Here is a 27,453-nt window from a genome sequence, read left to right on the forward strand (position 1 = left end):
GGTCTTCAGATAGCATTCCAGCAGTATAAAGCCAGGTGGCCTGGTGAGATATCCTTTAACCCTTTCAGTTACAAAAGGAACATCTGCCCTCATGCAAAAGCTATGCCGCATCAGCCTCAACAGCACAGGAATAAGAAAATGACTAGCCACAAAACACCTAAAACATACTGCTTCCTCACTTGCATCATCCACACGTTAACCTTCAGAAAATAACATGAAGGAAATTACAGTGTATATAGCTTCTTATAGACTGACGGCGCCTGAAGGATCAAGACAACATGTTTATGTATATTCCACCATAATCTCCCTTTTTTAGTCCAAGGACACAGCATGCAAATGTTCCTCACGCTATTCTGTTCCCTGCTGAAAAACATCTGTGTTCACAGCCCATGGGAATCAAAATGAAAAAAAAAAAAGACAAGTGAAAAGAACCATGGCAAACTCAGCCACTAAAAATGGAGTAAACAGTACAATAAAAACAGCTATTACAGGGTCAGAATACTACAAAGCTTGCAACCACTCATCTCCACAGGTTGGTCTTGGGCCAAGTAAACATTGACACAAAACCTCAATCAACTTCACTTACTTAAGTAAGCAGCTTACTCTCTTCATCAAGAAAAGGTATTTCAGTACCAAAGTGCAATTAATCAAAACTCCCATCTTCCAAAACATCCTTTTCAGGCATCTTTACTTTCCAGAAATAGTGACATGAAGTTAGCCATGAGTACCTGCTAGCCATATAACCACTCTCCTCTGTTCTCCCCAAGGTGACAATCACAAGCTCAGTACTGGTTAGATGGTTTCTCTCCGCTAGGCTTCCCTACCTTCATCTGTAAAACTTCAAAGGTGGGGGGGTTTTTTGTTTGTTTTTTCCAGTTCACCTTTCTGGTCCAAAGAAGCCACTGTATCAGATATGTACTCAACTTGCCCTCAAAGACCTTCAAAAACACATTCACCATACTTGAGTTTCTGTATGTTTCTCATAGCTAAATGGAGTATCTCATGAAAAGGAGGATTGTACATCTAAGAGCTTTCACCCAACTTTCACATTCTGTGCAGTGATAAAACCTCAACATTTATGTTTGTGTGCGATAATGCTCACCCCCTCCCTCTGCGATTACCAAATTTGGCATACACATCCAACACCAGCTGCCTCTCTTTCAAATCCAACATTGAGAAGATGCTAGAAATACTATTACAAGCAGGTTACATTTCACTGTACAGTTCTGCCTACTCTACAGCCAGTGCTAGAATGGTGCAACAAGATACTGTGCCGTCAGGGTATCGAGCACCACAGCCAGGAACCCCAGCAAATGCCCTGCCAAGACTCCCACGGGCTTGCACTTTAGGGACGGGTGGGAATACTGTTTCCTCCATCCTATTATTGCTGCTACTACTACTATGTGTTAATAGCTAATGGTAATAAGCCCGTGCCGTACACAACCTCGTCATTGTGCAATCATTGCCTTACACAGCGCTGTTCGGAGAACTCGAGCTGCAATCTTTTTTTAAATTTTTCATATTTAACAGGGATATCAGCACGAAAACATGCAGATCAATTCGTTCTCTAGGCCTGGGTGTCTAGCTGCTCCCGCCCCCACCACAAGGCAGACGAGGGGGAAGGAAGGAGGGAGGATGAAAAAAGGAAAAGGGGGGGGAAAAGAAGGCAAGAAATCCTCTTCGCACCTACAACAAAAGCAGTTGGGGGGGCCGGAAGGGAAGCGGGATCAGAGCCTCCGCAGGTGCAGGAATGCAGCTCTCCAACTTGCCCGGCTGAGGCGGCGGCGCTCCCGGGCTCGCGCCCCCGGCCGCCCCGCTCAGACCCACCGGCGGGGCGCGCGCCCAGCTGTCACGCACGACTCCGTCCCTCCCTGCGCGCTTCTGGCCGTACCCGGCCCGGAGCGGCGGCGGGGGAGGAGGAGGAGGCGGCAGAGGAAGACACGAAGCGCCGTGCAACCGGCCCACTTACCCAGAAAATGACATTGAAGCCGAAGATGAAATATTTGATGCAACAACTGACTTCAGGCCCCTTGTAGTGCTTCCCGGACATCCTCTGCGCTCATGAAGACACTTTGCTCGCAGCCAGGGTGAGAATCGGAGAGTGGGGGGTGGGGAAAAAAAAAAAGGTGGGGGGACGGGGACGACACAGACTAGAAGGAGGGGGGCTGGTGGCGGCGCGGCGGGCAGGGTTCAGCGCCGGCAGCGCGCCGTGGGGAGATGCGGCAAGAGCGGAGCGGCGACGGGGCGACTCCGACTTGCCGGGCGCCGGGGATGGCCGGCGAGCAGCTCCCACCTCCTCTTCTCCCGCATGGAGGAGGCCTCGGCTGCTCGCAGCGGGCGGAGGGGAAGAGAGAAGGAGAAGGGCGGCCGCCGGGGAAGGAGCCGCCGGGAGGCGCCCGGGCAGAGGCGCGGGGCTGGCGGCCGCCACAGCCCAGCACTGCCCTGCCCTGCCGGAGCCGCGAGGCGCCCCGCACAACGCTCCCGCCCGCCCCCGCAGCACGGCAGCCACCGCGCACGCCCCGCGGAGGGGGCGGGGAAAGGCGCGCCACCGAGCGCCCGGCGGCGTGATTGGCGTCCGCCACGCCAATCCAACTGCGCCGCCGCCGGCCCGCGCCGCTGTGGGGGCGGGGAGGGGGCGGCTCTGCAGCACCCCCACCTCTCCCTCCCCCGCCGGCCTCATCCTCAGTGGCGTGCAGGGAGCGCGGTGCGGGTCGGGGGCTGCCGGAGGGGGCGCCCGTGAGGTGGCTCCCGGGGGGCTGGTGGCAGGGGGAGCGGTGCCCGCCGGCCTTTGTCTGCGGCGGTGAGGCGGGGGGCGGCCCGGCTGCTGCCGCCGCCTCGGTTATGTAACGGGGCCGGCGGGCACCGAGGCGGCCGTTGGCGCGGCCCCGGGGGACGGCCCGCGGAGCGCGTGCGGGGGGCCGCGCCTGTAAGCGCTGAGGTAAACCAGCGCGTTGGGTGTTAGGAGACCGTGAGGAATAACGGGCTCGAGGAGGCCGTTCTTCGTTACGGGTTTGTGAGTCAGAGTCGAGGTTTCTTCCATCCTGTGACACCTTCCTCGGCCGGGCCCCCGGCGGGCTGCCTGAGCCGGGGCGTTGCAGAAACGCGGAGGCGCCGGGCCGAGGGGCTCCGTCCTCCCGACAGCTGGGGCACGGCGCGGGCCGGCCGGTGCCGCGCAGCCGGGCTGCCGTGAGAGATCGGGGCCGCGCAGCGCGGGCAGCAAGCCAGGAGAGCGGCACGGCTCCGGGCGGGCTGCGGGCACGGGGAACAGCAAGACCGTAATTGTACTGGGGAGGTTGCTCTGAATGGGTGCCTTCAGATCACCTCCCACGTGAACTCGTGTGCATACACGTGTGGGAAGACAGGAAGAACTATTTTACAATGTTTTAAAGAGTTTGTATTTTTACATACTCTGAATTTATATTGAAGCTGCTGGCTGTAAAGTTAGGTGGCTTAGTTGTATTCCTATGTTCTTGGGGATTCAGAGCCCGCCTGGTCCAGCATCAACAATATAATTAATAGCATTTCTTTGCTGAAGAATATTATCATTTCAGTGTTTCGAGTCTAGCTGGACCAGGAAATTCTGAAGTGCAATACTCTGAATTCAAAAGATTGAATTCTTCGTAATAAATTACATTTCCCATCTCTACAAGGTAGCAAGATAGCACACTTTAAAAGTATGATAGTGTTAGAACTACAAAAGAAAGTCTTTGGTTCAAATAACTTCATATTGGTTATATGCCTTTTTGAGAGAGAAGGGAAATACTTATCTGTCAGGTATGGTAGATATTGAGAAGACGATCCATGAAAATAAGCAATGTTACTGGTAAATGAGAAATTAATGCAACATGCCTATACAATTTAACTGTGACTATATAGCTTATTACATGAATGTTATCCCTGTGTCTATTGTTACCACTTTCTTTGCAAGACCATCCATGAAAAGGGTGAATGATTAGTAATACGTAGGTTCTGTACCAGTGAGTAAAAGCACATCACCATTTACAGTAGGGTATGGTAATAATATATTATATTAAGGTGCTGTTTTTACAAGTGGCTTCAAATATTGGTGACAACCTGTACAAACATTTATAATATTCCTGTCATAACACCCTACCAACACCACGTGTTGGCACCCTTTAGCATTTTAATGCTTCACAGGCAAGAGGAAAATACTGTAGAGTAATATTTATTACAATAAATTCGGTAACAATCTCAGATGGTTTGCCCGTTAATCCACTCATTCCCAATCAAAAACTTTAAAAAGATATGCAACCTACATCAATTACAGCATCATATCACATGACTTCACTTGCTTTCTCAATCAGAATAGTAGTATTATTGCCAAGCATCATTTTAAGGCATTTCATGTTGTTCCATCGTCTGATCAGCTTAAGGACAACTTAGGACGTCTGGTGTAAGCAGTTAGACTGCTCACTTGAAGATGGTGTAGAACACAGAACCCTGTTATTTTAAATTCACTTTGGGTGTACGGTTTCTGTGCAGCCTCAGAAATGAGCAACCAGACAGCAAAGGCAGCAGAACAGCTTTGATGTAGGTAATTGATCTCCAGAATGCCAGCTGGAACAGAGTCTTCTGCACCTGCAGCAGCCTCTCTGGTTTACAAACACATTTGGTCTCCTGTCCTAAACAAACAGGGACTAAAAAAAAATAATAATTGGCTTTGTGTCATCTCTTGTGGATTGCTTCTTACATTCTTTGGCCACCTAGGTCTGGAAGCTGAGCGAGATGACTGTGACAGCACTTAAAATTCACTGTTAGTTACCAGTCAATGCTGAGTTCCAGTGTGATGTTTTGGTACAAAAGCCTGAGGCAATACTAAGCAGGAATGATAACTATCTTTCCTTGCAGTATGGCACGACAGTTATTCAAATTCTGTTAGTTTATAGTTCATCTGACTAGTCACAGAGTACTAATGAACAGTATTTCAATGACAAAGCAAGGTGTCTAGTAACAGAGTGCTTTATAACACTAGGCAATGCTTTGATTTACTACTGACATTGGAGAAAAAGTCCCATCCAAATGATTAAATCTACTTCCTACCTCTAAGATGTAGATATCAACAGACTTCTGACCAAAAACTGGCCAAGTCTAATGCTAGTAAGTGCAGGAAGTTTGAGAAGTTCATCTCTTAAAAAGGGTATAGTGCAGACTCTGAAAATCTTCCCACCAAGTAAAGAGCTCTCATCCCAATTCCTCAATTCAATAATTTCTTAGATCCAGCACCTTTGTCTTTGTGTCAGCTCCTGCTGTTTGATCTATGAATAATTTGACATTTTCCAAGGAAAAAGAAATGCAAATCTGAGTGACTTGAGAAAAAGCTAAGCAGCACATTGAAGACAGGATGTGCCACATTTAGTGAGATAAAGAATTGTGGTCTAAAAAAGTTTGGTATCTGTGTCCCTAAGTCTCTGGTTATTTCCTAGAGAGTTCATTTTAGTTGAAATTCATAGGATAGCAATATTTTTCCATGAGGAAGCCATATAGCTTTCTGACATACAACAAGATTTGTAGTCAGAGGTAACATCTACCTCAGAATATTTTTCAATGTATCTATCATAATGGCTTGTAATGCCATTTGTGTTCATTTGATAGTTTTTCAACCACGAAAACACTTGTTTTCTGCTTAGCAAATGAATGACCGCTGATGAGGGGGCATTTTTTAGGTTTAAAAAGAATTCTGAGATAAGAATTTCATAGGACCAAATGCAAGTGGTGATACCGTTTGGATTAGCCTTGGTAGAATTACATGCCATGTCCCATCTGGCAACATGACTTTACCTTCCCACAAGAACAGCACAAAAATCTCTTCAATTAATTCATAAGTGCAAGTACTGAGTAATTGCTGTTGTGGCTAACACTGGTTAGTGGCTTTCTGGTGAGTATTAAGCTGCTTTTTCATATGAAACTTAGCTCTCAATACTGGATAATAATATCCTCTTGCAGGACCAACCCAACATCATTGTAATCTGATAACAGCAACGTTAGGATGACTCACAAAGCATTAAGCGTGTCTATACATCTACAGTTAGAGGCTGAAATCTGAAGCTAAGGCATACCAAATAATAACCAATAACTAACTGCATTGTGTGATTTTACTTTCTCACAGGAATGTGTATCTGAGCCTTAATTTTCTTTTCCTAAATGCTGTACTTCTGGTGTAAGTATCCGTTATTCATGTGTTCTTAAAGTACGGATAACTATATAAAGACACTGCAAGTGGCATTCACTTTAGTTCCTACCAGCCTTGGGCAGGTTTTGGAACAAGGGTGATGCGAGCTACTAATTGGGATGCAAATTTCTTGGAGAGAACTACCAGGTATTAGCAATAATGGTCACAAAGTCTACTCAGCCAAACTCTACTGCTTGCAGTCTGCAAGCTGGTTTGTTCAAGATGAGCCCAGACAAGTCTTGCAGCAGTCTAAGCAGATAGACATGAAGACACAGCCTCAGAAGTCCCTTTGGAGCAAACATATGCAAAATGAGATATGCAGACCGTTAGTGCCAGAAACGCTACTTTGAAACGGTAGGGAAGAAATGCACCCTGCTGTTTCTTTCCTGTGAGAGAAATAAGAGGTTATTTATTGTGCCCGGCACCTCGAGCCAGGAGCTGCTGCCTCTGCTTCTTGTGAGAGGAAGGGGTGGGAGTGGTGGCATGCTTCCTCCCTCATGCTGTGCGGTCAAAGGCAAACGAGCAGCTGGGGCTGCAGCTGCACCATGGTGCTGCTTGGGGCAAACATCCAGAAACACAGCTCTGTTTCTGAAGTGCAGTGCCTCAGGAAGCCCCTGTTCTGGAGCTTTTTACAGAGCTTTCTTATTAATTCCCCAACAAGTCTATACAACAATGAAGCAAGAAGAGTATGAAGTACCTGGTCCGTAGCTCACTGTCACACAGTGACTGCAGGTGTGGTTCCAAATGCTCTTGCATCCAAAATGGCTCCAAAGTGCATTAACTATAAGCTACTTACAACCATTTTATACACAGGACAGTGATGGGGCTTAATGAGATAAAGCATATGCATTATTCTACAGAAGACACACAGATTTACAGTCCTGAATTAAGGGTGGCTACAATCAGAATATGGGCAGTCGCTTCCCCTTTCATTACTGGTGCTACAGGACCATGGTCATTAACACGGTATGGCACTGGACAAACTGCAAATTTTGGAACTATTCGCTCCCCAGACACAGTTTGTTGCTTGTGTATACCTGAACGTTCTTGTGTAATTCTTGACAATTCTCTGTCCAAAAGGGCAACCGATGTTTATCCTGTGGCGGAGCACTATATGATTTTCATAAGTTAAGGTCCATTAGGTTTCTCAAGGCACTCTGAGTTGCTCTCAACTATTCTTCATCAAATAACACAGGACACCCTTGCTTCGCAGCTGGGAGGTTTAACATATGGTGTTTACTGTGTAATAGCACTCAGGAGAGTGAGGATTTCCTACGAGTGTGTTTTTAATGGTGACAAGATTTTCTGCAAATCCACCGTTTTAAGTAACCTTTGAGTATATTTCCCTTCAAGGGTTTTCTTTACTGAGCCTGAAGTCACCTGAGCTTCCCCTATCCCTCCTCCTGTGCAGATTTTTTTTTCCTGGGAGCTTGGATCAGAGTTGTCCACATAAACAATCCCTCAGGAATCAGCCTGGCATCTCTTTCCAGGCAGGACTGTAAATCTGTCAGAAGGTCAAGGAGCAGAAGCAAGAGGCAGGATGAGAGCGCACAAGACTGCGAATCTGGTTGTTGTAGACTTTAAACACAAGTTGCAGTCACAGTGGTGGGAGGGGCAGCTAGTGCACCAATTAATCTCAGAGCTCAGCTTTTAGAAAAGCTTTCAGCCATGTCCTGGCCAAGAGTTGAGCTAAAAGCTGTTGCAGTAGGTGTTTGGGCAGCCTGGTCAAGAGTTCAGCCCCTAGACCTCTGTGCAGGCAGGGCCTTAAATCCTTTTGCTGAGAACAGAGTGGCAAAAGCTGACTGTGCAGCAAGCTCCACTTTTAAATCTAAGCAATGTTTTTTCCATTGGTTTTTAATTCAAATGGCTGTAGGGATGCTGTGATTTGAAGGAACTCTGTATCATTGCATTCACAGCAGAGAGCTGATCCAAAACCCTCTGAGGAGAGGGATGAGGTGCTCAAGGGAGCCAGCACCTGCTGGAGGAGGCCCCAGATCTGCAGTGCAGTTGGGCTGCAGGCAGCCACCTCCTAACCTCTGGCGGGTACATGCATGCTCATCTGAGCTATGGTAATAGCAGTGGCAAAAGGGCTGCCATCTTTGCTGTGACAATTAATGTCTCCTCTCTGTCAGACCAGATGACAGAGTGTATCCAGGGCCTCTAACAGTTTTTAGGACTATAACAGGAGCTCTGCAAGTGAGCCTTCCCAAAGGAAGGGGTCTGATAATGTTTAACCTGACTTCCTCACAATTTTGTGTCTGGTTCTTCATACACACCTTCTCTACTCACATCTGACAACAGTTACCACATAGCAGGATCAAAAATACCAGTTTCTTTTACCTTTGGTATTGACACTTGATTTCTCGGACAGCTGCCACAGCAAACATAACACTTTTAATAGCACCAGTGAACAGGTATTTTACAGCAATATTCTGTGTAGTTTATATTGATGGACCTGCTTAGGACAAGGTAAACAAAAGGTAAACACATTTTTTTAGACATTCCCAAAAGCCATAAAATAGCAGTACTAGAGTCATTACAAAACCATGCTGTGTTGTTAGAACATTTTACTTCCCGTAGTGTCATGGGAGGAATACACGATGCCTGTTGTAAGGCTACATCTTTAGCAGATAGTCCTCTGTGCTCAGTGATAGCATGCCATTTGTGACAGGATCAAGTAGCAGAAGATAAGACTCAAGCTAGCCACACGATTTCTCTACTTACTTGGGAATTCCTGTATTTTGAAGAGTTCAAAGAGGAGGTAAACTGGGTCCAGACTTTGTTTCTGGACTACTTCCAAGTGCAAGGTTACACTTCATAAATAACCTGTACATATTACCTTTCAATCACCTTTAAAATAAAGGCACTTCAGAAAAACATAGCATTTACTTGTTTGCAAGTCCAGGACTTAAAAGTTTCCAAGCCCTTCTTCTCTTTGTTATGTTAACAAAACCAGACATCCTCCTGCAGATGAGAATGGGGCAGCCACTGGTATTCTTGTTGGGTTGAACAATTACTTTCGAAATCTTCTTTTTCAGAGGCTTGTCATTGCTCTATGCTTCACTACTGATGTTTCTCTGTGAGTTTGGATGGGTGGAGTTCATTTTGATTTCTTGCTTTTCCTCTACCACCCTAATTATACCATCAGCTTTTTTTGCTGTCATAGTGCTTTAAGAAAAGTGTGAGTGACTGATACCTGAGACAATATTTGGAAAAGAAATCCCACCCCAGGCTGATTTCTATATTCATCTCCATCTTACCGTTTCATGTACCACCATCTTTAGGAACATCTTCAGCATGTCTTCAGCCTCTCACAAAGCTGTTTAAGTGCCCTGATATTTCCAGGTTTGATATTTTAGATTATACTACCTTGGAGGCAGGGACTATGTCTTCCCCTTGTTCCTGCAAGTGGCAAGCACAAAAAGCTAGTGTTGCAACAGCAAAACAACTACAGTAATTTTAATTTAAAAATGTATCTCTGTTGTTTTGAACTCAAGGATACAAATGCATCTATTAACATGCAGTGTGGACCCAGTAAATATAAATAATGTATCTGAAAATGTGAAGAAGAGACTGATAAGGGAAAAAAGTGATATCTTCAAGAAACAGATGCATACTTTGTCTACTCCTCTTGTCTGCTTTTGAAGTAAGCCACCTTGCTCTGTATAATGTGTCGCTCTGCAGTCATCAGGAAAGTTGACATTTTTCACTCTGTGAGCAAAATAATTTTACTTAAAGGAAAGCTAATTTTGCTCAGGACAGACATTTCTGCCCCCAATCACAGTGACATAAATGTCAGTGTGTAAGAGTTTTACAAATTTTATGTCACCAAATTCACCAGACCAAAATATGTGGCTGCTGTGTCATGACATCTCAGGACTTCATTATACTATATCCCAGTCTGAGTGATGAACTGTTAAATGTGTCACACTTATGCACATACCTATGAAATAGAAGACTCAACGAAAGTTGTATTACGTGTGTAACGTAATGGAGAAAAGAACAGGATGGGGAATTGTTTTCTTTTTGTCTTGCAAAACATCTCATTTTCTTAGATATTTGCACAGCTCTTTCAGTGTGTTTGAAAAGTTTGAACTATTCATCATAAAGGTAAATCTGCGAAAAGCATCAGTTATTTAAAAATATTAAGCTATAAAGGGGGTGGGCAGAGAGCTTACAACGAGTCCATTGTTCTGTTCTAAACACCGTCACTCCGGACTGGGAACAAAACTGAAAGCTGGACAAAAAGGAGGCCCAGCCATCTAGTGGTAAATAACGCTGACGTGCAGCCGCTGATGTCTGCCTTCCATGGGGATGCTCACAGGGCCCCCATGTGCTCCACAGAGAGAGAGAGCAAGGGACATGGCTCCGGTTTTGATAGGTGCAGGACTCAGCAGCAGTCGGACACCTAGGGAGCAAGCTAAAGTGCATAGGACCCTGCAGCCAAATTGGGAGAAAGGCTGGCAGGAGAAGTAACCATATCAAACACAAGGTTAGCTTTTGCTAGGATGACAAGGAAGAGCTGCAGTCAGTGTTCTACACTATAGAAGTACACCTATTTACAGTTGCTTGCTTACAATGTTTATTCAGACAGTCTTTTTTACAAAATGTATCTGTGTCCTTGCAAGCTTTTACTTGCCACCCTGCCTGCATCTGTACAGCAGTATTCAGGGGAAATTTTGGGCAGTTTTCCATAATTCCATAGCAGCATGTCCAGAAGATACACACAACAGAATGGCACAATGTGCTCAGGTCCCACAACACACAAGGAAAAGTTGTAAGCCAGACTGTCACAATTGAAACAAGAATGGTGCAATCAAACAGCTACACAAAGCCATATGTTTAGTCCGAGCTAGGGTAAAACACTTACCTACCAAATTTATTGAGACTGAACTGTTTTGTATTGTTACAAACTAATAGTTTAACCTTGGCAAGGCCTGAAGAGACACCAAAATAGTAAACCATTAAATACTTCAAAGAAAGAATAAAAAACATACAATGCATATGCCTGAATACCTCTTGGTATTCAGCCCAGTATGCTAGAGCTCCCATTCCAAAAGTGATGTCAGTGCTTAGAATCTCATATCTCCTTGAAAACCAGTCCGATGCAAGTCCTGCATGGCCTAGTGTGCAATTTATTTAGGCATAGAGAAGAGGTATCCAGTGGAATAGCCTAAGCAGCCTGGACATTAAATGACCATTAGTTTAAATGTGAGTTGAACCTCAGTAAAAACATAAAGCCAGTTATCTGTTTACCCAGCTATAGATGTAAGTGCTTCACTTAACCAAGTTTAAAGATACCACCTCTCTTACATTGTGATAAGCAATTGATTTCAGTCTGCATTTGTTAACCTATGGAGTAGCAGCATGATATTGAATTCCCTGTTGCTACATTTTGCTCCAAGCTATTTTGACTGCTATTGAACTCTTTTGAAATATCAAATTTTGTCCAAAGCACATCTCATTCTTGCCTTACACACTCATGAAACCGCATTGCAGGTTGTACTCAGCTTCAAAACACTAGGCTCAGTACAGTCATGGTTTTACCAGGTAAATATGGAATAATTCTGCAAAACTCCAAATAGTTACTTCATGCTGTTAGTGAGAATTTTTGTAACTGAAAACAAAGTTTTGTTCCAAGTAGTTGCTGCAGCATGAACTGATTTTAGCAGACATGGTTGTTCTTATCAGAAAACACAGTACTGGAGGGAGTACAGAGAATAATATTTCCCTTGAGGCAGGGGATATCCGAAGTCAGCTCAGTCACTCTTACTTGCTGACAGCCACTAGCATAGAAAAGAAATATACAGCTGTTTCCTACTAGAATGGTATCAGCTACTATATCTCAAACTCTCACTTCTATTTATATAATGTTTCGATTACCTACAGTGGCTAGCTAAAAATACAGCATCAGGAAGTGGGGGGGTGGACATCTGGTTGCTGCTGTGAGGTGGTATTTGCCACTGATTCTCCTAGCAAAAACTGGAAAGTAGCTAGGGATACAAATTCATCATGAATGTTTTGTCTGGCTTCTGTTCTAAGGAGCATTGGGCCATGGAGTTGTTGAATCTCCCAACGAGCATTTATGCTCATTTTCCATCTGGTCTTTACCAAACATGGTCTCTCACCTGGCTAACAGGAGGAACTAACTGCCCAGTGCCTGCAACACTGTGTTCCCTGGCAGGATGTCTGCCTCACACCATCTGGCTTAGCCCCTCTGCTTTCACTGATAGATCACACCTGATATTTACTGTGAATCCTACATTCCCAAACTTTGAGAGCTGTCTGAAACCACAGACATTAGAAGGAAAATGAGCAGAAAAGCTGTGCTTTTTACTTCTCTGTTTTACCCACTGGGAAGCTGAGGCAACGCATAAGCTGTATTGGACTTTCTTACAGCCATCTCTGTAAATCAGTGCCCAGGTTTGCTGCCTGTTCCTGTACTCAGAAGTCAGTAAGAGGCTAGGACAGAGAGCTAGACATGAGCAGTCTGCTTCAAAATCTCTCAGTCTGCTTTTCCTTTTTTCCAGGTGAAAAGGAACAGTGTCCAAATCTGCATTCCTCTGCCATACGTTTTGGATATTCATTAGAACAGGGTTACTTTTTAACTACTTGAAACTGGAATTTAAAAGCTGCTGACTTAAGAAAAAGGAGTCAGGAAGGAGCACAACAGAGAAGGGATCAATGTTCTTGGGCAGAAAAAATGGAAACAGCACCTCCTTCAATTTGTAAAACACTCACTGGGGTCAGGGTGGGGTGGTTTGGCAATGAGTACAAATGTACACAATCCTGTAGCCATTTGCAGCTGTCTGTATTCAGAGCACCACTGCTGTCTTACTTTCTACGACTCTGCAGGTTGCCTGCTGCGCTCTGCAAACACACTCCTCTCCTGTGGTTATTTTTGAAGCAGCTCCTTAGAACAGATGAACAGATGTCCTCATATATGTCTCTTCCCTACTACATAAATAACAGTTTACCTCATGCTCCCACCATCCTTTTGAACTAAATAAATAAAAAAAAAAAAAAAAGAGGAAGAGGAAAGACAGTATCCCTTCCCACTGGTGATTTCTGTTGTAGCTTTCATGGCAGTGTCACTCCACAACATGTGTTGCCCTCATGCCCTTCTTAGGGTGAACTACTGTCCTGATTTCAGATGGGATGGAGTTAATTTTCTTCTTAGTAGCTAGTGTGCAGTGCTGTGTTTTGGCTCTGATGTGAGAACAAGGTGGATCACACACTGATGTTTTTAGTTGCTGCTGGGTAATGTTCATACTAAGTCAAAGGATTTTCAGTTTCTGAGGCCTTTCCAGCCAGAGAAGCCTGGAGGGGCGCAGGAAATTGGGAGGGGACACAGCCAGGACAGCTGACCTGAACTGGCCAAAGAGGTATTCCATACCACATGACATCATGCTTGGTATATAAACTGGGGGAAGAAGAAGGAAGAGGGGGACATGCAGCATTATGGTGTTTGGTTTTGAGTTACACGTGACGGAGCCCTGCCTTCCTGGGGATGGCTGGACACCTCACCTGCCTGCCCATAGAAAGTAGTGAATGAATTCCTTGTTTTGCTTCACTTGAGTGTACAGCTTTTGCTTTGCCTGTTAAATTGTTCTTATCTCAACCCTCAAGTTTTGCATTCCTTTCTAATTCTCCTTGCCATCCCTCTGGGGAGGAGCTGGAGGGAGCAGGTGGGCGGCTGCATGGTGCTTGGTTGCCAGCTGGGGTTAAACCACTCCGCTGGGGACTGGCTGGGCATCAGTCAGTGGGTGGTGAGCAATTACATTGTCTGTCATGTGTTCTCTTTCTTCCTTTCCCTTTGGATTTTATTCTTTCCCTCAATCTTTCCATTATAACTGTTATTGTCATTATTGTTCTTTCATTTTCATTCAGTTTCAGTTATTAAGTTGTGCTTATCTCAACCCTTAAGTTTTACATTCCTTTCCAATTCTCCTTCCCACGCCTCTGGGTAAGGGGGGAGTAAGTGAGTGGCTGTGTGGTACTTAATTACCAGCGAGGGTTAAACCATGACAACTACAAAGGTTTCTTTCTGGCCTTCTTCCTTGCCCTTCCCAGGACTCTTCCCTCTTTAGTACCTTTCCAACTCTTTCCCTCTTCTCCTTCTCTAACCTCCTGGAAGCACTGCAAACACCACAAGTCTCACAGAAACTTCTTCTTGAGTAATTCTACCAAGGAAAGATCCACATAGACCAGTTACAATTTGTCCTCCTTGCATAGTCTTCCTGCAGTCAGCAGTACCATTGCTTGCCACCCAGGCACACCTGGTTTGGGCATCCGAGGCTCTTCTCGGGGAAGGAATGGTTCTTAACTATTTTGTCCTTCAATTCTCTTGGCAATACTAACATTGGTATATTCCTGAAGAAGTGAATTGAATGTGTGCAAAATGGGCTAGCTTGAGATGTATGGATGCTGACGTTTCCCTGTGAACCTGACAGAACCAAACCAGTAACACTAATAAGAACCAGTCCATCACATCACTGGAAAAAGCTGAATCAAACCACCATGCTTTCTCTTGGTCTCTCTTTAGAAACCAAGCCTGGCATGTTATTGCCAGCTCTCAGAGGATCTGCTCTGCTGTCCCACAAAGCAGCAAGCCCCAGCTTGTACTTCTGGCTTCCAAAGAATGTGCAGAGAACAGCCTTAACTCCAAGATTATGTAACTTGTAAACATTTAGTTTTAGGTGTTGAATCTAGGGGAATCAGCCAAGCAATCCTTCAGCCTGTCCATTCCAATGATTAAAGTATGTGCTGAGTCATGGAAAAACATACAGAGTAAAATATCTTTTATAAAGTATTTGACCTGAATATTATTATCTGGTACCTTTTATGCAAACAGGGGCTGATTCTGCTAGCCTTGCTCAGAGTAGCCAGGAAGTATCCTTATGGGTTTAACCAGAACAGATCAATAAGGTACTTTTCATGAGCAGGCAAAGCAAGCACAAGCCTGCAGAGGCAGAGGCAGAGCAATTACACAGGCCTACAACCTTTGAGCCCTTTGAGATGTGAAATCCCAGCTCAGAGCAAATCAATAGGAGTTTAGCGATTTTGGCTGGGGGTGGAGAGCTTTAACCACACAGCTTATTGGGCAATGTTCCTACCAAAGTACAACACAAGACCAATCTGCAAAGCCAAGAGCTTGGAACAAGAGAATTTCCCCCTGTAGCCAAGGCCCTATGTATGATCACCAATGAACGCCACTGGACACTAAAACAAGATATACTCTATAAAATGCAACATCTCAGAGACAGTCCTGGTGGCGTAATAGCATTCCCAAATGGCTGTTTTAGCACTGTTGCCAACAAGACCTCTGGAATGCCAAACAAGGGTTCAGTAATTGCTAATGCTGCTGGGTTATATTTGCTCCTTTCCAGGTGACTGAAAAATTATCAGACTGTCTATTTCTACTCCTCTTCTTTGCCTGATGTCTCTGAGACCAAGATCCTACAATCTGGGGTGTCTGCAGCAGCTTTGTTACTGGTGGCATAGGGGTTATAGACATGCCATAATGTAGGGGCAGATTTAAATTGGACTCACAAGGTTTGGAACTTCTTTTTCTGTTTGTATTTTATTTATTTTATTCTTTCTTTTTTTTTTTTTACCATGCAGTCTCTTAACAGCTGTGCTCCCCCTAATGCTGGAAAAGGAAAATAGGTCTTCTACTAGTCGGTACTAAGAGTAGATTCAAAGATGCTTCACACACAGACAGGCCTTTGACACCCTGCGGAGGTTTTTAGCCTTATATTACATCTCCCAGCATGATTTGGCCAACAGAAGAAACAGAGAATGTGTGTTGCCCGCTAGGCACAACTCTGTGCTACACTGTAAACTATTACACAGTTGTGTTTTAACATGGAAAATGGATCTCAGTTGTGATTTCAGGAAGAAGTCGTTGGCTCAACTGCTCAACAGTGGGAAAGGGAAAGCTTTAGCTGCTGCTCTGCCAAACAAAATGAAAACCAAATCCAGTGTGACATGAGTGTGGAGATGCACACTGAAGTTACACTACAAGGTTCTAGATAGTAGATGTGCTAAAAAAAGCCCCCACACCCAAATGCAAAACTAAAATAAAAGAAATTAATTAGAGGAGACAAAGTAAGATCAAACATCCTCACCCCAAGAGCAGCTATGGTGGGGCACACACAGGCTTCAGCACCCTTTCGCTGGCACATGGAGCCCATGGGTAGCGGTACGAACACGGTTACACAGAGCTAAAAGGATGCACTGACCAAGGGTCAGGTCATGGAACAAGAACATGTTTCCTTTTCATGGGCTGCAGGGTGGGGGTGGGCTCACTGTGGAAGCCACCAGAAGGCCTGAGAAACACTCAGTCCAGCTGTGGTACAGCATCCTCCATCAGAAACACTGAGGCTCTTAGCACGTTGGTGGGGCAGTGAAGGAGACCAAGGCAGTGCAGACCTCTCTGTGTCCTTACCCGCTGCAGCAGGCAGGGGCTTAAAATCCCCCACATGCCTGTTTCCATTTCAACTGAAAATAAATAGCTCACTGTCAGCGCAGTACAGGAGAGGGGAAGGAGAGCACCAACAGGACATTCTCTTTAGGGAAATAGGCTGAAGATGGTGGACAGCAGCACATGACACTTGCTGTTGCTGGTCCTCCACCAGCTCTAGGACATGCTTCCCCATCTCCACCAGGATGACACTTCCTCCCTCCCACCACAGCCCAGACATCACCACTCCCATACAGCTATCCTGGCAGCTGGGAGGTTGGGCCAAGAAAACTCATCCAGGGTGGACATGACACCGTGCTTCTGGCAATGGAAAGAGCTTGCTGCAGGTCATGTATGCTTTCACCCTGCCACAAAAGCCCAGGCGACCTCCTCCAGACACATTCTGTGCCCTACAGCCAGCAGCTGAGAAAAACACCCCACCAAAACAACCTAGTGCTGTTTTAGTTAATTTTAAACCAGTGAAAGCTGATTATTGCTTAGCAAGCCTAATCCATGCCTGCTCTCTAAATACAGAGAGAAAAGTGTGTACGTTTTCCCTTATATAGCAAAGAACACTAGGACAAGAATCTCTTTAGGAATTATGACTCAGAGGACTTGATGAAAGCTGTCCAGTTTGATCCTTTTTCTTTCAAACTACCACTGGAGCCAGAACTTGAAATTCTGCTGCTCTAAAGATCTCAGCAGCATGGTCAGCTGTGTGCTATCAGCACTCCAATACTGCAGGCTCACACACATTGAAAAAAATATTCCCACATATCAGCAGCAGTAAATTTCAGAAGCAACAGCAGCCGCCAACAAAAAATAATGGAAACCTAGGTGCCCACGACAGCAAGAACAAAGGTTTAGCAATACATGTCATGCTGACTGCATCAAACCATGGGCAACAGATGTGCTTTGACACGAAATCCTCTTTCTTCACATTTAGGTGTATTAACTGTTTGAGTGAGGGCTTCCTCCCACATACTTATTTTCTATCTCCCTTAATGCGTGGCATTCTGCCACCAGAGAGCAAATTACGTTCACCTTCTTCGGGTCACAAAACAACTCCAGCCATGCTTGAAGCTAAGCAGTCTCTACACTGCCACCACCTGAGTCTTACATCAGTTGAAGCTTATTTAAAGGCAGCAGACATCAAAGCCTTGTCAAGGAAAACATTCCTCCTGCAAAAATTGCATAGTGAAAGGCAAGGGCAGGCAGTTACAGTCCACAGATCTTCTAAAAGAATTTGGAGTGAGGAGCAGAATTGTGCTGAAATGAAAGCAATGCAAGGATGCTGCTAGGTTGCCCACATCCTCTGGAGACAGGGTAAGGTAGTAGCTTCATCTTCAACCACCACTTGTCTTGGCCCTCTGGCAATAAAGCCAAGAGCAAGGAGCAATACCTACACTCTGATTCCCCTTCTCTTTCTGCAGATGGCAAATACGCCAATTTTCAGATTGCTTTTATGCCTCCCCATGCTTCATCACAGCAAATACTTGCAGAACATGCAGTGCTTCTCTGTTCAACCTGTTCTGAGCTGCCTCCTTCTTAGACCCAGATCATTCCTTCAGCCTACTCTGCATTGTAGCCTTTGCTTTTCTATTTGCATGGCTTGCTGCGGGGGGTGTGGGCGTGTGGGGTGTTGCTCTCCTTACCTCCCTACAGTGGTGAAACCTGACAGGTTTAACCTAAAGCCATAGCTTCTCTTACTGCTGTCACTGTAATGAGAAACAGATCTCTACTCAGAGTTTTCATCATAGATGCATACCAGATAAACTTGGCCCATCTGTATAAGGTTGAATGACAGTCATAAAATACTTGAGTCCCTTCAAATTTGACCTACAATACAATTTTTAAATAGTATGAGTACTAGTAAAATTGCACCAGCATGACCTCATAGGTCTGTATAATCACTAGATGAAAAAGCATATATTAATATTGCAAGGCTTAAAAACTGTTTCTGATACAGATTGAACGGAGTTAATGGACACAGCAGCTCCATGGATCCAGTTGCACTCAGTCCTGATGCCTTTTGTGGAGGGATGGGCATCTTTTCTAGTACAGGCGAGATCTATAAGAATAACCCTTTGATAAGCATCACCCAGACTGGTCTGTAAGGAGCTTTGTATCATTCAAGTTTGTTATTTCCTTGCAAACCAAAGCAGTGATTCCGATGAGAATGAAATAATGAGCATCTGGGGCTTCATGACATACAGTGATGGTGAAAAAAAATGCAGATGGGTGCCACCATCAGTAACAAGATGTTGTAAGTGTTTGTTCATAAGTGTGTAAGTGCTTTCCTTTAAGGGCAGTCATACACCAGAGCAGTGCTAATCTGCCACTGAGAGCTTTGCTCCCCTACAGACATCAGCATCTTCTTATCATCTTCAGTGCAGTTGCTTTATCATTATCAGCAGGGCCCACACCAAATTATTTGCAGAGGGGCAGGCTGGTCAGGTTATCTGGCAGCTTTAAAGCTGTCTTTCTGACAAATACCACATGTTCTGCTCTAGCAAGGAGCTAACCCTTACTTGGAACAGTAAAGCAAACCTAGTGGTAAATAAAACTAAAGTCAGATCCAATTAATATATCTGAAGGTAAGCCTGGTAACATCAAGCAGCCAGGTGAGTTTGACACTTGTATTTCCACAAAATACTGACAGTGGCTGCAGATCACATCTGTTATCTGCTGTATGGCCCTGCACCCACAGGAGCCATGTGCACTGTAAAAGCGGGCCTTGTCTGTGGTTGTGAAAAAAGGTGTGATCATAGTTGATATTGTCTAAGGCAAGATAACTAATGCAAGGTAGGTGAAAGAGCAAGTCAGCTGTATTTTTAACAAGAGCTGACAGGATGAAACAGCTGATCAGCAACATGCAGTGCTCAGTCCAGTGTGACCCATACCAAAACTACAAACAGCTCTATCCTTGATAGGATACGAACTATCACACACTAACACCACCTTTTTTCCCCAAGCAAATATGTGTCCACAAAGTCAGAGAGCAGGAAGCATGTCCTTCCCCCCTTGGGTAAACCCACCTAAAGACATGGAAAATCTGTCACTATAACTTTTTTGTGAAGCCATTTCGTATGGCAGATGTACATTTGCAGAAGGCCATCCTGTGACAGATACCACAAATAATTGCTTGGGGGACAAAACACACTAGTCTTGTGATTTCATGTCCCTTTTCCATTGCCTTTCCATGGGCACGACAGAGTTTTAACCTGACCAGCTGCAAGAAGAAAATAAGCTCATCCAGAGTACGCTCACATTTAAGTAGTGTATTATATCTGTATCCGTAGTCCCTTAGCAGCAGTGGCAGCCTCCAGCGCAAGAACGCCTAACCACATTTAGGGAAAATTATAGAGCAACAACAGGCCATGCACTTTGTGCACAATCCCTGAAGTCAGCGAAAATTTGTGTACACTCTCAGTGACACCTGGCAGCAAAGGAACTGTTCAGATTGTTTTAATAAGATGTTATGCACAGAGTCAAAAAGCCAAAGTCCTACACTTACAGTACCAGAAACCTGAGAATCAGAAGCCAAATTCTTTCCCTTATTGTCAGCCCAAAGGCTGACACAGCAGATTCAGCGACAAGCACTGCTGAGCACCAGCAGTGCCTACAGGACTTCTTCAGTCTTACCACCTTGCTCAAAAAGATGCCATTCTACTTTGAACCTTCATTAAAGAACCAGGCTGAGCTGTCAGCATGACTCAGCAGCAGTCACATCCAGTTTTCACATTTAGCTTTTGAATCTTGTGCACAGAGTTTATCACTGCATTACAGGTCTCAGGAAACTAAGATAGTAAACGCAGCCTATGCATTACATCTAGGTCCATAACACAGAGTTACTTCAATTAAACCTGACGACCGGAATAAAATGCAAACTGGATTTATCTAAAAATCTTACAGTCTTCCTCCTATTACTATTTTTTTTTCAAAGGAAATTAGATACCTGCCTGGAATTTTCTGTTATTTAAGCTTGTCTTCTATCACTTCTTGAAAGATTTGTATCCCTTTACAATTTGAATGTAAAAAAAGTATGTTAAAGAAGCTATTATGTGGAATGGCTGGTATTTTTGTAAGCTTAAGAAAAGTTTTAATAATAGATTACAGTAGAGAGGTGTGGAAGTGTATTTTATGGAGGCAAGGTGAGGAATATTCATTAAAATTCCCTTATTGGTAGAACTTGTACACAAATAAAGCATGATTGGTTTTGGAAATATTTCTATCTTCAACTAGATTTGTCTAGGAAGGATTTCAGGAGGCAACATGATACAAAGTCTGATAAGGCATTTCTTTGGCAGAGAAGAATTAACAGTTCTGCATAGGAGAGTTGTAACAATTACACCAGGGTCAGGCTTTTACTCCTTTGCAGACACAGAGTCTCTCAAACATGGAAACTATGCACCTGAGATTCAGGCTCTAGTAACAGGGCAGATTCCCTAAAAAGTAAAATGACTATCTATGAGAAAGTGAAGGGTTTGTACATATGAGTATTTATCAGCAACAGTAGTTCTTTCCTTTTTACAAGCTTCACCATGAATTCATTTATTGTAGAACAATCAAAGCAAAAAAAAACCCCACAAACATACCACCAAAAAAACCAAACAAAAACCCCTTCCCCTCAAGTGCAGTTCTTGGTCTGCAGAGCCCAGAGGGAGAAGGGAACATATGAAACTCACTCACAGTGACAAAGATGAGTTTACATGATGAATCATATCTCTTACTACTTCTGTTTGACAACAGAGTTGAGCCAGCTAAGCCTGACTTCCCATGGCAAAATTCCTGATGTGAAAAATTAAGCTGGCTTTGTTTATGGCCATTTTATTTATTAGGTCACAAGTTTCCTTAGTAATCAAGAACCCATGGTGCTGTTTGCAAATAGCTAACACAACAGGCACAAGCACAGGAGAGAAGGTTCCTTTGCAAGTGTACACCATTTGAATTTGCTTATTTTTAACTGAAAGAGGACATGCAGCAGCAAAGTGAAAAGCACCGAGGAACGATGGACAGCTCTGCCAAGTGAAATCCAGTCTTAATGATCCGACTACTACCAGGGTCAAAAAATAAAGCTTGTACCTGAAACAAACCTGGTCCTCTTTATGAGGTGAGGTGGACTTGGAGAGTGGCAGCTGGTACTGTTTTGGAAAAGTGCTGCTAATTATCAGAAAGAGTTGCTTCTTTGAATTCAAAATCAGATTTTGTGCTTCTGTAATTCCGTTCTTCTTAAGGCACAGTCTGCTAAATTGCAAGACTGCTATTTACATACAGTAACTGTATGGTTTGCATTGCCCTAGGTCAAAGGAGTTGTTAACCAGATTTCCAGCACTCAGCAACTGAACAACCCAACAGAAGGGAAGACACAAACTAAGCTGTAAACAGGATGGGTAGAGAGCACAGTTTTAAAAAAAAAAAAAAAAATCCAACGCAAGGATCAGTATCTCCACCTTCTTTTGTTAAGTGGTAGTGCTGGCATGTCTGCCACCAAACTGAATTGGAAAGGGAGGCTCAAAGACAAGCGACTACAGGGGATGATGCAGATGGAACTGCCTCCTCGCAAGGCATTGCTATGCTGGAAATCCAATTGCTGTGAGAACATCTAAGGCCAATTCTATGAATTTGTTCAGAAAGGGACTCACCAAATTAACAGAGACACATCAGTCAGTAGCTATTAAACGTGATAGTCTAGGTGCAGGGTTTTTTGCCAGAAGTTGACAAGGTGTCCCAGAAGAAAGATCACACTATACATCTTTCATTTCTTAAGCTGTTTTCTAATCATCTGTCATTAGTCACTCTTGGAAACAGGACATAAACTTAGGTCAATATTTTAACCAAGTCAGTATATAGGAGGATACCTTTTCCTGTCAGCCCCAAGTTTAAAATAACCATGGTCAAGAATACAGTATGTGCCAGAGGAAGGCAAACAGCAGCACTCCTGGCTCCCAAGCAAGCCAGAAAAGCAACTGTCTGCATGAAATGCTCCAAGCAATAAAGCATCTGTTTTGTAGCTCTACTAGCAGAAATGAAACCCCTGTGTTTGGAGGAATTTTTTGTTTTTTAAACTGTCTCCAAAGAATAAACAGGCTCTGGATTTCATCACATGAAGAAAAGTAAAGCATATTCCCTTTTTTAGTGACGGTCTATGGAACATTAGTTTAATAAGAGAAAACTCCTGTCAGCTCAGTCTACTGTTGTAGTTACACGTAGTTCATTTTTCCTACTTATACCACAACCTATAGTCATAGATAACAATTAACCATATGAATAAAAATATCATAGTTTTGTCCTCCTGAACTGAAGGGAAATAGTCTCATCAAATAATGCTGAAAACTGCTATCAACGCTTTCAAAGGCATCTACCATGGGTTGAGTTACCTTTCTAACCAGGACAGCCACAGAGAACTGCTGCAACTATGGCATTTTGTGACTTGGACTGTGACATGGCACAGGAGCCTTTTCTGTAACACTTAATTTTCCTCTTGCACATCTCATGTTGCTAGATAAAAGAAACAAGCTCTCTGAAGGGCTCAGTGCAAAAGCCACCTGCAGGGGGATGTGGCATGAGCTGAAGTCTGTTGATTTTTCCAGGTTTTTTTTTTTTTTTAAGTCCTTGCTGGGGCAGATATGAACAGCTGTATAGGTAATCACAGTGAAGGTTTTACATGATCCTAAATGATAAACACAAAACCAACTGTTGGGAAAAGGGCAGGCATTATTGATTTCTACCTTGCTTCACCTGTGCTTTTTTAGTGGAGTTCCATTTGGGACATGCTGCCTTCTGCCATAGTGCAAAATGTTTACCTCTACATGTTTACCACTTGAGATTTTCCATGTTACTATTTTATTACTGCTTGAGGGCACATGATAGCTGGAGGCCAGCACCTGGAGAATGTGCTCTTGCAAGTACTTGAATTACCATCCCATCATTTCAGGCAGGAAGGAGATGGGAACAGGCCCGGCTGGTAAGCCTTTCCAAAGCCTTTCACACACCTGGTGAAGCTCTCAAGCACTCCCTTGTGTGATCCACAGCCTGCTGCAGGGAAATACATGGCCATGTTCCCTCAGCAGCTCAGCTCTGCTTCGTGCATGGAAGGGAGGATGCCCAAAAGCCAGGGGTGGCACTGGAGTCAGAAAGCGAGTTTGTAGTCCAGCTGGACTGGAGCTGTTCTAACCTACGCCCTTGGCATACCATCTCCCTCCTGCTAGATCTTCCTAATACCTGCCAGTTCTGTGTGACTGAGGAGTTCCTTTATCCAGGGCAAAATTCTTAAGCCACACATTCCTATCCCTGCCCCTTTTTATAGTCTTTGCAGCAAAATCTTGACCACAACAAATGGTCCCTGTGTTGTTTGATGACAAAGCACAAAAGAAACTTTGCTGAAGGGGGTAAAAAAAACCCCAAAGGCTATGTTTAAGCTGTTACCCATGCAGAAAAGTTGTTGACAATGTACTCAGAACAGAACAGACCAAATAAACTTGAAGCTACAAGGCTGAAATCACTGGAAAACAAGAACTCAGTTGTCAGTGTTCACTGATTATTTTTTTTTTTAAATAATAAAAATCACTAGGTCTCACTATTGAAACAAAAGTTTTAAGTAGCAGCTTAGCTGAATTGTTTCCCCTTCTACAAGATCTCAAACTCAACTGAATGTTCCTGCTGTAAAGTATCACAAGGACAGAGGCAGAAGACAGATAGGGAAACCCATGGGACTGCATTTTCTACCCCAGTACTCCTCACACAGACACAAAGACCTGGGTGGACTTACGCAGACTATCAGGAAGTCCCATAAACTTACTTTTCTCTGCCTTTCCTACATTCAGGTCACCCCAGAGCTAACATCTGAGAAGCACATTAGACTAATGCTAGGGCAAGCTCTGTCCTGAGAGCAGAAGCCTTTTATTTTCTGGCTGAGTACTGATGTTTACACAAGGACTTTGCCTCACAGAACTGCAAGCTTCTTTCCCCCTCCATTTAATTTTCCACAGTTAAAATGCCTTTACAGTCAATTGTTTCAAGCTCAAGGCATAGCTCAGACTACAACCTGGAGAACAAATTGCCCTGTTCAACAAAACCATTTCACAAACTCCAATTCTTCTCTGCTTTATTAAGGGATCACCATGGGAAAATCAGAAAAACTTGAAACACTGCATTAAGGTAAGCAACTGGTAGAATTGTTACATACCTCACAGAGCAGGGTTTGACACCAAGGATGAGTTGTAAAAATTATTCAATCTCCATCATGTCAGATACCAGGTTCAGCATCTGCCTAGGGCCCAGGTAAATGCTTTGGCTCAGCTGCCTTCTATTTGTCTTTATTACCATCATTAATAATCCTTTTCTCACTGGAATTAAAGTTGGGATGCTACTTGCTTGCTGTACACACTGGCATAAAAACTGCAACATGAGTCATCCATCCCCTGATGCCATGAAAAGGTATGCAGTGTTCGCACATGCTACGCCTCTGAGCTGTTTTGAAACTTCAAGTCCAGTAAAGGAGTTTTTATTGTTTATAGCCCAGCAGCTGCATTTTAACTAGGCAAAAGGCTACCTGAAGAGAAAGTGCACAGCAAAAGCAGCTGGGAGAAGCCCACTGCCTGAGGCACTCTGGCTGGCACAAAAATGCTGCACACGCAGCTCCCCTCCTGCCAGCAGACGCTGTGCTGCTGCCCGTGTCACACAGACAGCTCTCCTGCTGCTTGAGCAAAATTTTGCCAATTGTAAAAGTGCAGCTTCTCTGAAACATGCAGAGTGAGGTATGAAATGTTTTGTTCAGAGCCATTTAGGCTCAGACCTATAGAAAGGAGGAACTGTAACATTTAGGACAAAGTCTATAGATTTTAATAGTATATTGGGTTGGCCTTTTAGATTCAGCAGGAGCTGCTCCACAGCTGTTTCACAGCTCAGTCACTGCTGAGCAATAGGTTCAGTGTCCTTTGGCACACTCCTGTGAGCCTTCTCCTCTATCTGCTACTGGACATCCCCCCAAAGATGATATTCACGGGCACAACTGAAAGGTTATCCTGTTATCCTAACTACGCGCATTCTCCATTTTTATGTCACAGCTCAGTTTTGGGGGAAAAGAGAAAAAACCCCAAACTTAAATAGATGTACCAGGCAGCTAAGAATCTCTTCTCTCCTCCAGGTGAGCCAAGCCAGCTGCAGCCAGCCCAGCCTGCATGTAGGTGCCTTAAATCAACATGCTGTTCAAGAACTGTTTGAATATTTTAGTGCTCTGCCAATACAATTATCATTGAGCACAGCTCAACAATGCTTTGGAAATCCTCTGAAACCGTTATAAAATAGGCAAAAATAAAGCCTCTCAAAACGGACACAACACAGGGCAGAAACCGTGCTTTTCCAGCCAGAAGTACTCTCACACATAGCTAAGTGTCCATACAAACCTTGCTAACTCTGTCCCCAGCACTGCAAGGCACAGCAGCTAGGGACAGCCAGCAAGTGATCTCACTGCAAACAGCTCATGCTGCCAAAGCGTTTTACTCCCATCCTGACACACACCAATTCTGCTGCACATTCCAGCAACTGCTTCCTTGAGGGGCAGGAAGACAGAGCTAGGCTAGGGCTGAAACGTGTTATAATGAAAGTATACACAGGGCAGTGTTTCAGAAAAGCTAAGTCTGTTACTCAAACCTAGAAAAACTTGAAAACCTGTGTAAGACTGAGTTGCCTCAATATGGTTTTACTAGAGATGACCCTAAACACCATACTCTTCAGTGCAATTAAGATGTAGCCTCAAGAGCATAAATGAGAAAAGGTTGTTAGAGCTGCATTCAATTCAGAGTTAACCGTGTTCCGGCAGAACACCTAGAATTCCACAGGAATACTCATCTTAGACTGTATCACAATATTAAAAGCCACCAGGCAACAGTTAGTGCAGTAACATCAGGTGCACCAGATCCGGGAGCACATTTCTACACTGCAATATAAATATAGCTGGTGAAGATTACCTCAGAGGGTAGAAGTGAAAACCTCATCTCTCAGTCCTGGAGCTTACTGAAGATAGCACATAAAACTATAGCAAGAACTTACAAACCACAACCAGCTTCCAGCTGCTCAGAGCTGTGTCTTGGGGCACCCCCTCAGCGATAACCACCGTGCACACTGCAGGGACAGACCTGCTGCACACACATGACTGCAGAGGGCAATGTCTGAACAGCACCCCAGCTAAAAGCAAACAGTAGCCAAGGAAAAGCATCCAAACTGTTAATTCTTCCTTCATCATTTTTACATTTCACACAAATGTAAAAGAACCATTTCCTGCTTAAGAAATCATCTATATCCAAACAGGATTTTGGGGGGGGGGTTTGCAGTACATTCTTGTAACAGTTCACTGCTGTTGCAGCTTATGACTAGTCTGCTATTACAAACCCTCAAAACACTGGTAAACCCCGAGTTTAATGAAGGTCAAGCGAGACAAATCCACATGGCCCAAAGTCACATTCACAAACTTAAGAAAACATTACATTGAGGATTTGTGTCTACTTTTGCAATAAAGGAACAGCAGTTCCTTGCAAAGGGAATTGACCCTAAAATTGCATTGCTTTTCAGCTAAACCTGTTGCTCCTTGCATCTACCTTCAGTTTTTTCTCCCCAGAATACCTCTGAACAATCCAATCTCAGTTCTGCCCTTTATGCCCACCTCACCCCCACCCCACAGTTTGTGCATACAGGGAAGAAACCTCGCTAGTGAATTAAGACTTAAGCCTTTTAAGCTTTTAATTTTTACCCAAACCAACCTGGAATGCATCTGTCCCTAGATGGCAGCCTACAGGTA

At 44.1% G+C, this 27,453-nt stretch overlaps 1 protein-coding gene and 1 long non-coding RNA gene across 2 annotated transcripts in view; one reads left to right on the forward strand and one right to left on the reverse strand.

The window, feature by feature from the left end:
* TSPAN5 (tetraspanin 5) overlaps positions 1-2,108 on the reverse strand; it is an 85,636-nt gene extending 83,528 nt beyond the window's left edge. The window contains exon 1 of the mRNA XM_056326889.1: positions 1,970-2,108. Within this exon, the coding sequence (XP_056182864.1) occupies positions 1,970-2,050 (81 nt within the window). The 5' untranslated portion in view covers positions 2,051-2,108. The remainder of the gene's footprint in view (positions 1-1,969) is intronic.
* Positions 1,962-27,284, forward strand: LOC130143958 (uncharacterized). Its single transcript, XR_008819946.1, has 3 exons — positions 1,962-2,087; positions 18,625-24,815; positions 25,804-27,284. It is a non-coding gene; the product is annotated as an uncharacterized LOC130143958 (long non-coding RNA).
* The last annotated feature ends 169 nt before the right edge of the window (positions 27,285-27,453 follow it).

The sequence above is a fragment of the Falco biarmicus genome, chromosome 1 (genome assembly GCF_023638135.1).
Source record: "Falco biarmicus isolate bFalBia1 chromosome 1, bFalBia1.pri, whole genome shotgun sequence".
NCBI lineage: Eukaryota > Metazoa > Chordata > Aves > Falconiformes > Falconidae > Falco > Falco biarmicus.